This window comes from Coptis chinensis, chromosome 1 (assembly GCF_015680905.1).
Source record: "Coptis chinensis isolate HL-2020 chromosome 1, ASM1568090v1, whole genome shotgun sequence".
In the NCBI taxonomy this organism is placed as follows: Eukaryota; Viridiplantae; Streptophyta; class Magnoliopsida; order Ranunculales; family Ranunculaceae; genus Coptis; species Coptis chinensis.
Genome location: NC_141456.1, coordinates 41,303,012 through 41,316,630, shown reverse-complemented (window position 1 = coordinate 41,316,630; position 13,619 = coordinate 41,303,012). Strand labels below are relative to the sequence as shown.

At 37.2% G+C, this 13,619-nt stretch overlaps 3 protein-coding genes and 1 pseudogene across 4 annotated transcripts; 1 reads left to right on the top strand and 3 right to left on the bottom strand.

Annotated features, from left to right (window-relative positions):
- Positions 1-1,281: 1,281 nt before the first annotated feature.
- LOC147524053 (large ribosomal subunit protein uL18y pseudogene) lies at positions 1,282-2,356 on the bottom strand (annotated as a pseudogene).
- Positions 2,357-4,089: 1,733 nt separating this feature from the next.
- Positions 4,090-5,422, top strand: LOC147524052 (glutamate--tRNA ligase, cytoplasmic-like). 2 transcript variants are annotated; one of them, XM_086601766.1, is made up of 3 exons: positions 4,092-4,474; positions 4,736-5,203; positions 5,290-5,421. In XM_086601766.1, exons 1-3 carry the CDS (start codon positions 4,169-4,171, stop codon positions 5,329-5,331), a joined length of 816 nt encoding a protein of 271 aa, XP_086457892.1. In that variant the 5' UTR covers positions 4,092-4,168; the 3' UTR covers positions 5,332-5,421. The 2 variants fall into 2 exon arrangements, with proteins under 2 accessions (XP_086457884.1, XP_086457892.1); XM_086601758.1 differs by having other exon boundaries at positions 4,090-4,474; positions 4,736-5,422.
- A 1,529-nt stretch (positions 5,423-6,951) lies between these two features.
- Positions 6,952-8,227, bottom strand: LOC147524051 (uncharacterized). The gene is made up of 6 exons (XM_086573418.1): positions 8,185-8,227; positions 7,880-8,112; positions 7,583-7,789; positions 7,416-7,508; positions 7,222-7,326; positions 6,952-7,134 (listed from the first exon to the last, which is right to left on the bottom strand). Exons 1-6 carry the CDS (start codon positions 8,225-8,227, stop codon positions 6,952-6,954), a joined length of 864 nt encoding a protein of 287 aa, XP_086429544.1.
- Positions 8,228-8,408: 181 nt separating this feature from the next.
- On the bottom strand, positions 8,409-13,220 carry LOC147524050 (uncharacterized). The gene is given in 6 exon segments (XM_086573412.1): positions 8,409-8,568; positions 8,626-9,173; positions 12,102-12,309; positions 12,401-12,675; positions 12,677-12,732; positions 12,899-13,220. Coding segments are annotated over 6 exon segments (1,569 nt in total).
- Between the last annotated feature and the right edge of the window lie 399 nt (positions 13,221-13,619).

Sequence of the window (13,619 nt, the reverse complement as noted above, 5' to 3'; positions counted from 1 at the left end):
GGCCGCGGCAAGACATTACTTTTGGGTTTTTTTTTTTTTTATAGCAAATGGTCGTTGCAAAAAGTGTTGCATATATAATAATAATAATAATTTGTGTACTAAAACCACATAGAGCTATGAATGAGAATCTAAACTGAAATTTCATTTCACATGGAAGCTATATAAACCAATTCTAATCACTACCAAAAATAAGAGAAACAACAATCCATATTTATAGTATTTCGGTATCACACAAACAAAGGTATCAAAATATCTACACAAAAAATTCGTGTGATGGAAGTCCAAAATCCAACAGTACACATACGCAGTAGTACCATATTCCGCCTATTAGCGCCAAAATCGCAAAAACTATGAAGTTTCGGAATCAATCATGCATGTACAATACGCTATCGTTGTGCATTTATTTTTTGCGTAAACAAATAACAAGAAAAGTTTAGAAATAACAAGAAAGACATAAACCGAAGACAATAATTAAAGGTTTATCACTCCAACAGTGCTTAGTCATCTACCAAGCTTAGCATATGCTTCATTAGTGTCGACTCTATAAACCAAAATGTTCACTATAAGTTTTGTAGCTATTTCATACCTAAGACCCGAAAGACCAAGGATGATAACCATTCCTTGCCCTTTTTTTCTCACCTGCCCAAAGGAAAAAGGAAAAAGTCAAGACCGATCACTACTTGTAACATATCTAAAATTCTATATTCTAGACAAAACAGAATAGATGTAGATGCAATTCCATTACTAGAAACTGAATAATACAAATAAATAATATTATAATGTAGCAAACACATGGATTATGACGTAGTTGACAATACCCAATAATCGGCCTTAAACCCCATCAGTTATTCTACTTTAAGTAGTTGAAAACAAGATACTACACAAATAATCACCGCAAATGAAACAAGATACTCTTTTTGCATGCCACTTCCGTAAATGAAAAACAAAAAGGTAATTTATACAAAAAAAGATCAAACTTCTTCTTTAGTCAAAACACTCTTAAATCGAAACAAAACTTAGGAGGCTACCCAATCTCATTATCAGTCTCTGTATCAGTTCTAAAGGTGATCATTTCAGTAAAAGAAGATATATTACTTTGCTTCTTTGTATTACTGTAAACTACAATAAAAGTATTGCTCCATCCCCCCTTTCTTAAAACCAAGATCAACCAGACATTGCAAACAATGCCTACTTATTAATCACTCTACCCAATAACTTCTCAAATTACCAGAAGTTTTTTCAATAAGATAGGTCAATTGATAAACAAAACAATAACCGCACTTCAAAGTAAATCCCTCAAAGTCTACTTTTTCAAGTTGTAAATATCCAAAACTATAAAATAGTAGATAACTGAAAACATAGCAAATCTAGAGAGCATAAGAGAAAAGGTCCCACGGGAAACTTTTGACAAAAAACAAAAACGACAAAAATGCATAATGGATCAGGTGAACTATCTCTAATCATCATTCTCATCATCATCTGCTCCTGCAGTAGAGTTTAGCGCATTCAATCGCGTAATCAACTTGTTTCTCCTCTCATCATATGTCAGCTTCTTCAAGTTGAACCTCTTGTGTGCCTTCGGAGCCTCTTTCTCCGATTTCTTTCTTTGTTGGATCGGCCGCGAATACCAAAGATGTACCTTTAAATGACAGTTCTTCTATGCCATCAGCTTCAATGCCTTTCTTGATATACTCAGAGAAATGGGTTTGGTACTTCTCTGGCTCATCCTCTATTAGCGTCCTTATATAAGCAGCGACATGGCCACCATAGACATACTTTCGGTGAACCCTTGCATCTAACTGCTTATCCTCTTTCTTAAATCCAGCAAATCTCTTGTCATTGTGAGGAATGTCAAGCCCACCATCCAATGCACCCTTAAGTGCACCAATTGTTGTTCTAATAAGGCCTACATCAAGCAATGCACGAAAAGGCCTCTTGGAATCAATGAGCTCAATAGAAAAATCTTCCCCAGTTGCCTCAACATTTCCCTCCTACTCCTCATCCATCTTGAGTGTTTTCAGGACACGACGAGCCAAGAGAAGGCCAGTGCAGTAAGCTACAGAGTAATTGGTGAGACTAACATCAAGCCCATATCGGGGCAATTCATGGGCATAAGCTGATGTAAGTATCATATCACCAACAATACTAGCATATACAATCTGAGTAATTATATCTTTGTTGGTAAACCGCACAACAAAACGATATTTGGGTGTCCTGTACTTGTTCTTGTCCTAGTTGATAAGACGGATATGAGCCCTGTAATCCGTCTTTCCAGCTTTCCTTCTCCTGAACTTGACTTGATAACGCTTAAAGTAAGCCCTCGACTTTGTGGGTTTGATGAACACCATGGTTGGGTTTTTGGATATGCTTTTTCTTCCTCACGCTGAAGAGAATGAGAGTGAGAGAAAACCAAGATTACAAGTTGAGTGTAGGAACACCCAAATTTCCCAATTTCTTATGGCTTATCGAATAAAAAAAGTAAACCATGGCAATAGATTGATATGTGTGGCACGGGAATATCTAGAAGTCAAAGACTCTACGACGAGAGTTTTACAAGACCAGTTTTTGTTCCCGATATGCCCAGTTCGTATCCTGCTATTCCTGATGTTATTGAAATTGGGTCATCATTTTCTTCATGGAGAAAGCCGACAAGTAGCTTAAACGAGGCTCAGAATAGCGGTTCAAGCACAACCCTGCTCTAGCACCTTTTCCCAATTGAGTAGAGAGTCTTGAAACTTCAATCCAGAAAAATGGGTTTATTGAGGCTCAGCAGCATCTCACTAACCATCCAAGATTAAACTCAAGTTTCGGAAGTGAAATATCCTACCGAAATGGTTTTTTACATGGATCACGGTTAGAATCTAATGCAATGCAAGATCGATCATCCTACTACTAAAATGTGACAACCTTGTTTTCACATTTCTGAACAAAGACACCAGAGTAGACAATATCTCAAAAGTCAAAACATAGATAGCACTCAAAAGCCACCAAGAGTCAAAACAAGAAGCAGTTGAATACAATCAAGCTTAGGAAATTAAAGGTCTATTATTCAGAACAACACTTCCATAGCTCCCTTCTTGTCTCCTATTAATCTATCAAAATGAACAGAAAAAAGGTCAATCAGCATTTAAAATGATTTGGGTATCTTTTCTTTTAATCCTAATATATATTCAACAACTCCGATAGTTCAAGTTTTCAACAAAGTCAAAACCAGAAAGACCAACTATGTTTTACCAAATAACGAATTTATCTTTCTTGCTCGACAGAAAAACAAATTTCTGTTTCTTAACAAGTAGGTAGATTGCCAGTTAATTACCTTGTTGACAGAAGTAATGCCTTAGACACTTCATAGTTTTTCAAGTACAGCTTCTCTATGTTTTATGAAATAAAATTTATGTCAGGCACTCTCCTCATGAATGGCACTTCAAAATTTATGTTTAATTGATGAAAAATGTTCCCCTGTACCACTTTCTTCAAATTTCTCAATATTGACTATCCCCCACACACACACACACACACACACACACACACACACAATACCTGTCTGTCTGTTTGTCCCCAATAATTAATTCTGGCAAAACCACCACATACACAAAATCAAATCAGTTCTAAGTTATAATGACTATAATAGAACATATTTGTCTGAGACTGTAATACTTCTCTAGAATTAGGACGTTTGCACTTATAATATTAAGCCTTATTTCAATTCCTATTAATCCTTTTTAGTGTATACCCACTCTTGCTCTAAGAAGATCTATATGTGCAGCACTCTGGTGGGACGGTAAAAACTTGAGCTCAAGCTATTATAGAATGTTTAAGTAGTTACACTATTATAACATAATAACCACAATGTATGTAGAAAGAAAAAACAAACAACAACAGTCAACAATAATAGGTTTGTTTCCTACAAGAAACTGTTAGATTCAGTAAAAAATTTTACAACAGTTGTTTAAGTAGTAGCACTAATATAACCAACCCTTGTAACGATCAGGCACATGGTTAATAATAAAAACTGATATAAGTTATTTATGTGAATAGGTATACATAGTCTTTACTAGTCTAGATCATCATTTTTCGTGGTAAGCTGGACATGTAGGATCCAAATAAGACACTTAGAGATCCAGTGTATTACCGTTACAACTCGGATCCTCACCATCGTACCGGGTCAATGTATAAAGTCTATCCAGCTTACGACTTTGCATGTCCATTCGTTGATGCTATTGAAGGTATAACTCATGCCCTTCGGTCGAGTGAGTATCATGATAGGAATGCACAGTATCAGAGAATTCTCGAGGACATGGGACTGCGAAAAGTCCAACTTTATGAGTTTAGCCGGTTGAATATGGTGAAGCTTCTTTGGTTTGTACAGAACAGAAAAGTTGATGGATGGGATGATCCTCGTTTTCCAACTGTGCAAGGTATAGTACGTAGAGGTCTGAAGATCGAGGCTTTAGTACAGTTCATTCTGGAACAGGTGAGACGCTTTTCAACTAAAATCTTGTCCTATTCAATTCCCCCTCCTCTCTATCTCTCTCTCTCTCTCATAAGCCAATTGGATAAGATTATGATGTACTGTACAGCTATGTTGTATGCCTGTATGTAAATTTCTTTACCTTTCAAAACTGTTCCCTCAGAACTTTTGCTTTCTTTAGCTTGGATATTCTTACATCATTTATCTTCCTGAATTGAATTTAACTTCCTCCATTTATTTTTTTTATTTTTCTATCTTTTCTAGAGAGCTTCAAAGAATCTCAATCTGATGGAGTGGGACAAGCTGTGGACCATAAATAAGAAGCTAATTGATCCAGTTTGTGCCAGGCATACTGCGGTTCTTGAACAAAAGCGTGTGTTATTGACTCTGATCAATGGTCCTGAAAAACCATTTGTGCGCATCATTCCAAGACACAAGAAATTTGAAGGGGCTGGATCAAAAGCAACAACGTACACAAGAAGAATGTGGCTAGATTATGCTGATGCGTCTGCTATCTCAGTCGGCGAGGAAATTATGTTGATGGATTGGGGAAATGTTGTAATCAATGAAATCGGGAAGGACAATGATGGAACTGTCACACAGTTGACAGGACTGTTGCACCTGGAGGGCTCTGTTAAGACGACAAAATGGAAGCTTACATGGCTACCTGAAACAGATGAGTTGGTTAAGCTCTTGTTGGTTGACTTTGATTACTTAAATACCAAAAAAAAGGTGCACCCTCTGTTTCTATCTCTTCTTCGTTCAAGGTCTGTCAAAATTTTTACTAACTTTTCTACTTTTACTGGCATATATTGTAGCTTGAAGAAGGAGAGGATTTCATTTTTTTTCGACACTACTAGAATGCAAACTTCATTTTTTTTCGCCACTACTAGAATGCAAACCAAACCAGGTTGCAGGGTATTGAGTTTATGTGGCCTTTCAATAATCTAAAATAAGTTTTACAACATTATAGACCATTTCGAGCCAGTTTAAGCACTTTCGAACCACAGATCTCCTGCATTTGGGAACTGTAATAGAAATTTAAGGATGAAGTGCTTCTATCCCATTAAATTTTCATACAAGAGCAGGAAACTACGATCAGCACCGAATTTGAATAACAAGAGCAACTTAAGCAACTACTGGAGCTGGAAAACGCGAAATGAAAGAATGTTTCAGAATAAGATAACTTATATTCCAAAATTGGTGAAATCAGTGATAGAGGATATGAGGATTAAGCTGATGGCATTTGACATCAAGATGGAGAGAGGACCAGAAACGCAACAGTTCATGGATACTTGGAATGTTGATGATCAAATCGAGAGGAAGCAACAGAAATTATGCAGTTGGAACAAAGCAGAAGTGGGTGTAAATAATCTCAACACAGATGGTACTCTTCAAGGGATGTTGGGTGGATGGGCAGCAGTCATTCGCAATGAGGAAGAAGAAGTGGCTGCAGCAAGTCATGGAAAGGCCAGCAAGAAATCCATAGAGCTGATTGAGATGCAAGCAGTGGAGCAGGGACTCAGTAAGGCACTAAGGCACGACATCAAAAAGATCAGGGTGCAAACTGATTCCAGGACCATGGTATTTTTCTTAACAAAGGGAAATCAGAACATGTGGCAAGCAGAAAAGTTGATAAGGAGTATTGCGCATCTTAACTACTATAGATTCACAACGTGAAATGTACCGAGGATATTCGCACAGTAGTGCCTCCATTCTCATGAGCTACTTCACTTGTACTGTAACAACTTGTAACCTATTCTTTTGCTATTTATACAAATTACCCTTTAGAAAAAAAAAAGTTTTAGTATGTGGTTTTATTAGTATTCACATCGGAAATTTTATCTAGTTGGCATCACAATTGTCAAGTGGTCTGCCACTCTGACTTCTATTTGATATAAACAGTTTGATCAATCTACTGAATTACATTCTTAGGGTACAAAAAGGGAAGTTTATTGAAACCAGTGTATATCAAGTTCCTGACTTGAACTCTAAGCAACTACATAAACACTATTTGGACTCAAAGTTGCAAGTACTTGATATTAAGCTCAAAACCACTTCCAGAACTAACCAAGTTGCCATGAAATCTAAGCTAACTACTTAAACAAATATTTGAACTCAATGGCTTAACAATATGCATCAAGGAAGGTTTTTTAACAGGGTGAAGATAACTACAGACTCTAAGAGACCAGCTCAGATTATAAAGAAAAAAGAACATTCATAGACAAGAAACTAAGCATGTTTACGTACCTACGTGATACCATTTGGGCAAAATTAGCCACCTTTTGCATAAGTCGTGTTTCCATGTCCGCATCTCGTGCATCCAACTGCCTCTTCATCTCATCTATTTCATGTAAGCCTTTGCTCATCTTTCTCCTCCCCCGTGCTTGCCTCTTAATCTCTTCAATCTCAAGTCGTCTTTCTTTCCTTCCTTCTCTTGTGCTACTCTTTGCATTTCAGCCAACCCGGCTTTCCGTCATTCACACAATTGTCCGAAGATAGTCGGAGCCAAAGTAGCTGGTTGGGGTTACACCTCGTCCCTTCAACCTCACACATCCATGCCGCTCTGGAGGCATCACTTCCCTATAGATCTCATCTGAGAGAGGTAGTTGTGTCCCATGTTCATCCATACCTACTAGGTCTTTCATTTTGTGCTTCGTATTCTAAAAAAAAATTACACACATGATATTAAATACAACCGAGTATGATATTTAAACTGAAGCTATTACTAAGATGAAATTGTTACATACAATGTATTCTCTTGGTTGATCATCAAGAGCATCATTCGTTTGTGAACTTGTGTGAGTCCTCACAAAAAGATCTCCTAGGGAAGGGGGTGCTCCAGCCTCCTGACTCTAACTAAATATAAAGAAATTTATTAATTGTTAATTACTAGTCAAATTCAATGCCGTAGTAGGAAAATAAAAATATTAAGCATATGTACCATTATCTCTTCAAACAGGGGAAAACTTATTCTTCCAGCAGTATGCTTCGCTATTTGCTTAGCACGGTTAGCCCTGTTATGTTTAGAAATTGCCTATACAAAAAGATCTCCTAGTTAGTATTGTACCCTGTGAAAATACTTAAGTTAAACATTACACTTTTTCTTACTTGATGCTCCGGAGTATCCCAAAACTCCATAAGTTGAACCCACTCCTGTTGCGATAGTTGCTCTGGCCTATGGCTTATACGTTCTTCATATGTGGCATAGCGGGTGTAAAAGCTCCTTTTCCATTTACTCTTTTTGTTTCTGAATCCGTCCCCGGAAATCAGAGCCAAAGTGGGCTCCTTCCGGGTCTCATCAAGTTCCCATTTATCCTAAAACGAGAGACAAAAAGATCTACTAAGAAATGAAATAGATAGTTTTTTTAAATTAGTGCAAGTGTATGCAGATCCAAATGTCCATACCTTAATGTTATCCCATAACCACTCTTTGTCGCCTACATCTTGGAGCTCCCAAGTTTTTGTCCAATCAAATCGACGTGACGTTGCCATTAATACTCCAATAGATTCAGAGAACAAGCTTGGATGTTTTCGAGGTCCCACTGGTTGTCTGCCTTTCCATACCAATTCCAACTTTGAACCATTTGGCTGGTCAAATACCTTAGGAATGGTAGAAGTGCCCCTAACCCACTTTCCAACTGTACACAAGCCCAAAGCTTCATTAATTAAACATCAGACAATAATGAACTAGAATGTTTAGTTAAACTTACCGCTCTCGTCACCATTAGGATCCTCTCGAAGTCGTTTGACCATTGCACCTGTCTAAATCGTCACATAAAGCAATTCTTCAAGTAAATCCATCAAGGAAGACACTAGATAATAACCACTCCCAAAACATTAAAAAAAAAATAGCACAAAAAACGAGCTTGTTCCCACAAAAAAAAAATAGCACAAAAAATGAGTTTGTTCCCACAAAAAAAAATAGCACAAAAAACTACATATAATCATCGTCACTGTCATTGTCTTCATCACAATCACTATCAATGTCTTCATCACAATCACTATCATTGATGAAGTCTTCATCACATTCGACATCGTCAATGATATCTTCATCAATAGTATCCGCAACAACTTCTACTCCATCAATCTCACTCCTAGTCCAACCGTTAATGTCGTGTGTGCTGTCAACTATGTTATCCACATCTTGCTACATGCAAGACGTGTTATCTTCAGTCGACTCAACTACTAAACCCATATCATACAAGTCCCTTGGAAGCGTCTTTAACACAACTCGCCAATTATCATCCAAATTATCTTGGAGATAAAAAACTTGTTCAGCTTGAGATGCTATAATAAACGGTTCATTCGTAGCTAAAGTTCGTGTAAAGTTCACAGTAGTGAACCCATATTCATCTATTTTCATTCTTGCGCGAGTCATAACATCCCACCAATCACACTTGAACAGAAACACTCTATTCTCCTTGCAATAACGCAACTCAACTATGTCATTCAACACACCATAATAACCAACATTACCGGTTACTGGGTTCATGTCTTTCACGCTCGCAAAGCTTGATGTTTCTGCCAATACAAAAACTCCACTATTCTGAGTTTTCCTTCGTGACTCATGAGCTTTTGTGTGAAATCTGTATCCATTTGCAATACAACCCTTGAAACAAGAAGCAAATCGACTAGGACCATATGCTAAACTTTGAAGTTGCTCGTTGACCAACTCCCCATCCTTTTTCATTTGCTGGACCTATTCAAATAAGGAGAAAAAAATAATGTTGAACTTCAGTAAACATAAGCAATCAGTAGCAAGTAGCTCCAATCAAAAAGAAAGAAGACAAAAAAATGGCTTCTTTTGCAACAAACAACATGGCAGAATATTGGACTTTTATTACAAGGTTTGAGGCTCATACCTCAGAACACTCTATCTGAAGCAGAATAGAAAATGTTGTACATGAGTAATTATTACAAGGTTTGAAATTTTGAATAGCCCTAATAACTTTACCACTATTGATAACACAACTAGATCAAGTAAAGTCATTATAGTAGATCAACATTAGATCAAGATATACTCTGAAGCAAAGAAAGAGAGCTATGTAACAAAAGCACAATCATTAGTGTTGTAGGTTTCAGCTCTGGAAGGAAAAACCAAAAAATCGGACCAAAAGGGATTTCTCTGACGAGATGAACTACAATATTCATAGTAAAACAGATGTTACTGATGACAAGTTAAACAAATGTCACTGACAAGTAAATCATATATACGATCAAACAATCTAACACCCTGATAAGCTCGTGAGGTCCTGTCCACAGGCAAAATGCTAGGAAAATATGTCCTGAAACATTAGTCCTTTTTTTTTGCTAGGTCAGAACGAATATTGTCCTGAAACAATAGACCCGTTGATATAATTAAAATTTCAGTCTGTGAAACAGACATAAACTCACCATTGCCACTTCTCTTTTGAGGAGCATAGGCAGACTGACCAAAAGCACTTGCAGGGGAAGACCAGCATGAACAATTTAATTGGTTCCTGACTGGGATAGGGCTCCGACTAATATGGGAGTTTGGAAGCATGTTTGTGTAAAAGTAACGGGGTCTGGCCACTTTTTCGTGAGAAAGCCTTGCTGCATAATGAACCAACCGAATGACACTCAATTGGATTTCTCAGTGGATAATGACACTCAGCTGGATTTCTTAGTGGATTGGGTCTGCTCATCTCAACAATAAATGGCAGAACTAAAGGTGGCACATTTGACGACGATGAAAAGGTTATTCCAAGGCCTGAAGTACTAAAGTTTAAACTTCATATAATCATATATGTTCAAGAGAAATGATTAACAAAACTGATCAAAACCCATATAAATCAAAATTACACAAAAGGGAATCAACTATAAGCACTTGACACTAAAGAGCATATAAAAGAATTCAACAGAAACAACTTTTATAAAACGAGAATTCAACATACTTTTGCAAAAAAAAACAAAAAAAACAGACTCATCAAAATCAAACTTCCATCTACTACGCTCAGAGGGGTTGCCCAGTGACTTGATTATCCCATTAAATTCTGATTCTCTAGATGTCCATTCTCATGGTAAGTAGGGATGCCACCTTGGCTGCAACTATCTCAACTTCCTCTGCAGATTCCGCTGTATATCTCTTGTAAAGTTGCAAGCTACAGCTTGGGTACTTCATTAATCTCCCCATAGCACAGGTCTAGCGGCTCCTTCAACTATTTTCCTTGTCAGAGGCAGCATCCCCTCTAGCATAAGTACAGCCATACAGTTGAGTATTTGAATTAGTATTAGAAATCATTCTTGTAGGATGGTTGGAGTTCTCCTATTGGCTTTGGATAGCAGCTTGATTCTGTCCCACAAGGCTTCAGTTCTTCTGATCACTGCTGCTCTATTTTTTATTCCTGCTCCAAACTTAATTTCGTTCCTATGCTCCCATATCCTTGCAAAAATTTGTAGGCATACAGCCCCAAGCCACTGAGATGTTGATGGCTATTCATGGCCGAGTTTAGAATTTTGTCCAACTAATTCTTGAAATCCAGTTAGAATGAGCATCTATTATGATCGATACTAAAGAAGTAAACCACAGCCCCCTTGTCCTTTCATAAGTAAAAGAAGATGTGAAGTTAGGGATCTTTCACCAGTTGATAAAAGGGGCAATTTAATCCCACTATCATTTTCCTGCAAGCAAGCAAGTTTCTAGTAGGCCGTCCTTAATGTATGTTTCATTGTTTTGCAAAGAAACAGTTGGCTCTTGGCTGCAAGTTTGGAACTCTAAATTCTCTTAACATGCTTGAGTTGGAAAGTTGACCCTCTTGACCTTCCCAATTGACCTTCCTAAGATGGATCCAAGTAACCATCTCTCCCTTCCTCTCTCAATCACGTTCTTATGAATTATCACCACAAGGTAATGCAGAGAGACATTCTCTGTCTTCCACTCTCCAGGACCCAAAAGAAAAGGAAACAACTAATGCAGGAGGGAGGTTTACTAACATCTTCCTATTTTTTCCTTGTTCTTTGTGTTGGACAGACTAATTACCAATGCTCTAGGAACCTGCAGCTAAATTCCAAGTAGAACAAACATCCCTAAATAAGAAACTAAATCTAAACTGTACTAAACATCCTCTAAATATCCCTAAATCAGCTAAACGTAAATATAAATAAAACTAGAATCCTTCTTGAGGCATGTTACTAAACTATATATGAAATCATATTCGCCATACCATTGAAAGAACTAGAAAACAATTAGTAGAATCCAAATTGCAAGAATAGAGAATAATTGAGATGCTATCTACAAAACTACTTTGGAAAAAAGTAAATAGAGTACATAAACTGATATACATAATCTAACTGCATACAATTAACACTTACGTGGTTTTCAAACCATTTACCAAACCGTTCATTATGAATACGGTCCACATTCCTAGCACTTGCCCGCCCCCTGAGCTCATCCCTAATCACTTGTTTGTGCTTCATGTACAAAACATTATTGTATTTACGACATAGGTTTATAAATAATATTTCTTTTAAGTAAGGAACAATTTCAATAAAGTGGACTTACTCAATAAATGATGCCACTTCCTCACAATTGATTAGCACATACAAACGAGCTTGTTCCCACTCATCGTCTGTTAAAGTCCTAAACGTTCCTTTCCTAAAACCGCACGATCAGATCCCTGAAAAATAAAAACTGTCCATCCAATCCAACAACTTGGAACTCTTCATTCCTCCTTGTCCGGTTGAACTTAGTCTCCATCCCATCATCTAAGTATCTTGAGCAGAAAGTCAAGCATTCATTAGCAAGATACCCTTCGGCAATGGATCCCTCTGGTCTACTTTTATTACGAACATACTTCTTCAAGGTGTACAGGTACCTGAATAAATATAAAAGATGACAAAATTTAAGTTCAAATTTTAACAAAATACAAACAAAAGTAACCATTACTATTATCTTTACTTACTGACCTTTCGATTGGGTACATCCATCGATAGTACACTAGTCCACCGAGCTTAGCTTGACCAGCTAAATGAATAGGCAAGTGCACCATAACATCAAAAAATGATGGAGGAAATATCATTTCCATTTTGCATAGTGTGATAGCAATCTGGTACTCAAGACGTTCCAACTCTGCAACCCATAATACTTTTGAACACAACTGCTTGTAGAAATTAGAGAGTTCAACAAGAACTAATGTAACTTCCTTAGGTAAGATTCCAAGTATTGCAACTGGAAGCGATTCTTTGCACTAGAACATGCCAATCATGGCTTTTTAGGCCAGGTATTTTGCATTCTTTCACTGAACACCGACCACGATATATTTGATGAAAAATTATCCGGAACTTTAATACCTTTCAAGAATTGACAAAGCTTCCTCTTCTCAGTCAAGGACAAGGTAAAGGGAGTAGGGAGGATATAGTATTTGTTACCCTCTTTAGCTATCGGATGAAGTGACTTTCACATACCCATTAACACCAAATCTTGTCTTGACTTCAGGTTATCCTTTGATTTCTTCTCTAAATTAAGCAGTGTCCCAAGCCAACTTTCACCGTTGTTCTTTTCAATGTGCATGACATCTAGATTATGGAGTAAACAAAGGTATTTCCAATATGGGAGCTCAAAAAATACACTAATCTTCTTCCAATTGTGTGGCAAAGAATTATCCTCTTGACTTCTCTTTTGTCCAATAACCTTATCACTATTCACCTTACCAAATGTGATTTGGTTGAATCCATCTAATTGAGTAAGTACATCACTTCCAGTAAAGGGGCTTGGGGTAACTCCCATTTCTGTCTTGTTATCAAAAGAATTCTTATTCTTTCGATATCTATGATCAAGTGGCAGGAATTTATGACTTCCCATATAACATACTTTTTTCCATTTTGCAACCATTTTGAGCAAGTCTTCTCATGGCAAGAGGGACAGGCAAGTTCTCCTTTAGTGCTCCATCTGGACAAATTAGCAAATGCTGGGAAATCATTAATAGTCCACAAGACATTTACATGCATTTTAAAATTCTGTTTTCAAAAGGCATCGTATGTCTCAACTCCCTTCTCCCACAACTCCTTTAACTCATCAATCAATAGCTGCAAGTACACGTCAATGTTATTTCCAGGACTGCTAGGGCCAGGAATTAGCAATGACATGATGAGAAAAGGTTGTTTCATACACATCCAAGGCGGCAGA

What these genes read in the sequence shown, in the direction of transcription:
- LOC147524052 (XM_086601758.1), top strand. Translation starts at nt 4,169, where the DNA reads ATGTATAAAGTCTATCCAGCTTACGACTTTGCATGTCCATTCGTTGAT. An exon ending in TACAGTTCATTCTGGAACAG is followed by an intron (nt 4,475 to 4,735) that starts GTGAGACGCTTT and finishes TATCTTTTCTAG; the next exon opens with AGAGCTTCAAAGAATCTCAA.
- LOC147524051 (XM_086573418.1), bottom strand. Translation starts at nt 8,227, where the DNA reads ATGGTCAAACGACTTCGAGAGGATCCTAATGGTGACGAGAGCG. An exon ending in TCCTAATGGTGACGAGAGCG is followed by an intron (nt 8,113 to 8,184) that starts GTAAGTTTAACT and finishes GCTTGTGTACAG; the next exon opens with TTGGAAAGTGGGTTAGGGGC. An exon ending in GGTTATGGGATAACATTAAG is followed by an intron (nt 7,790 to 7,879) that starts GTATGGACATTT and finishes CTCTCGTTTTAG; the next exon opens with GATAAATGGGAACTTGATGA.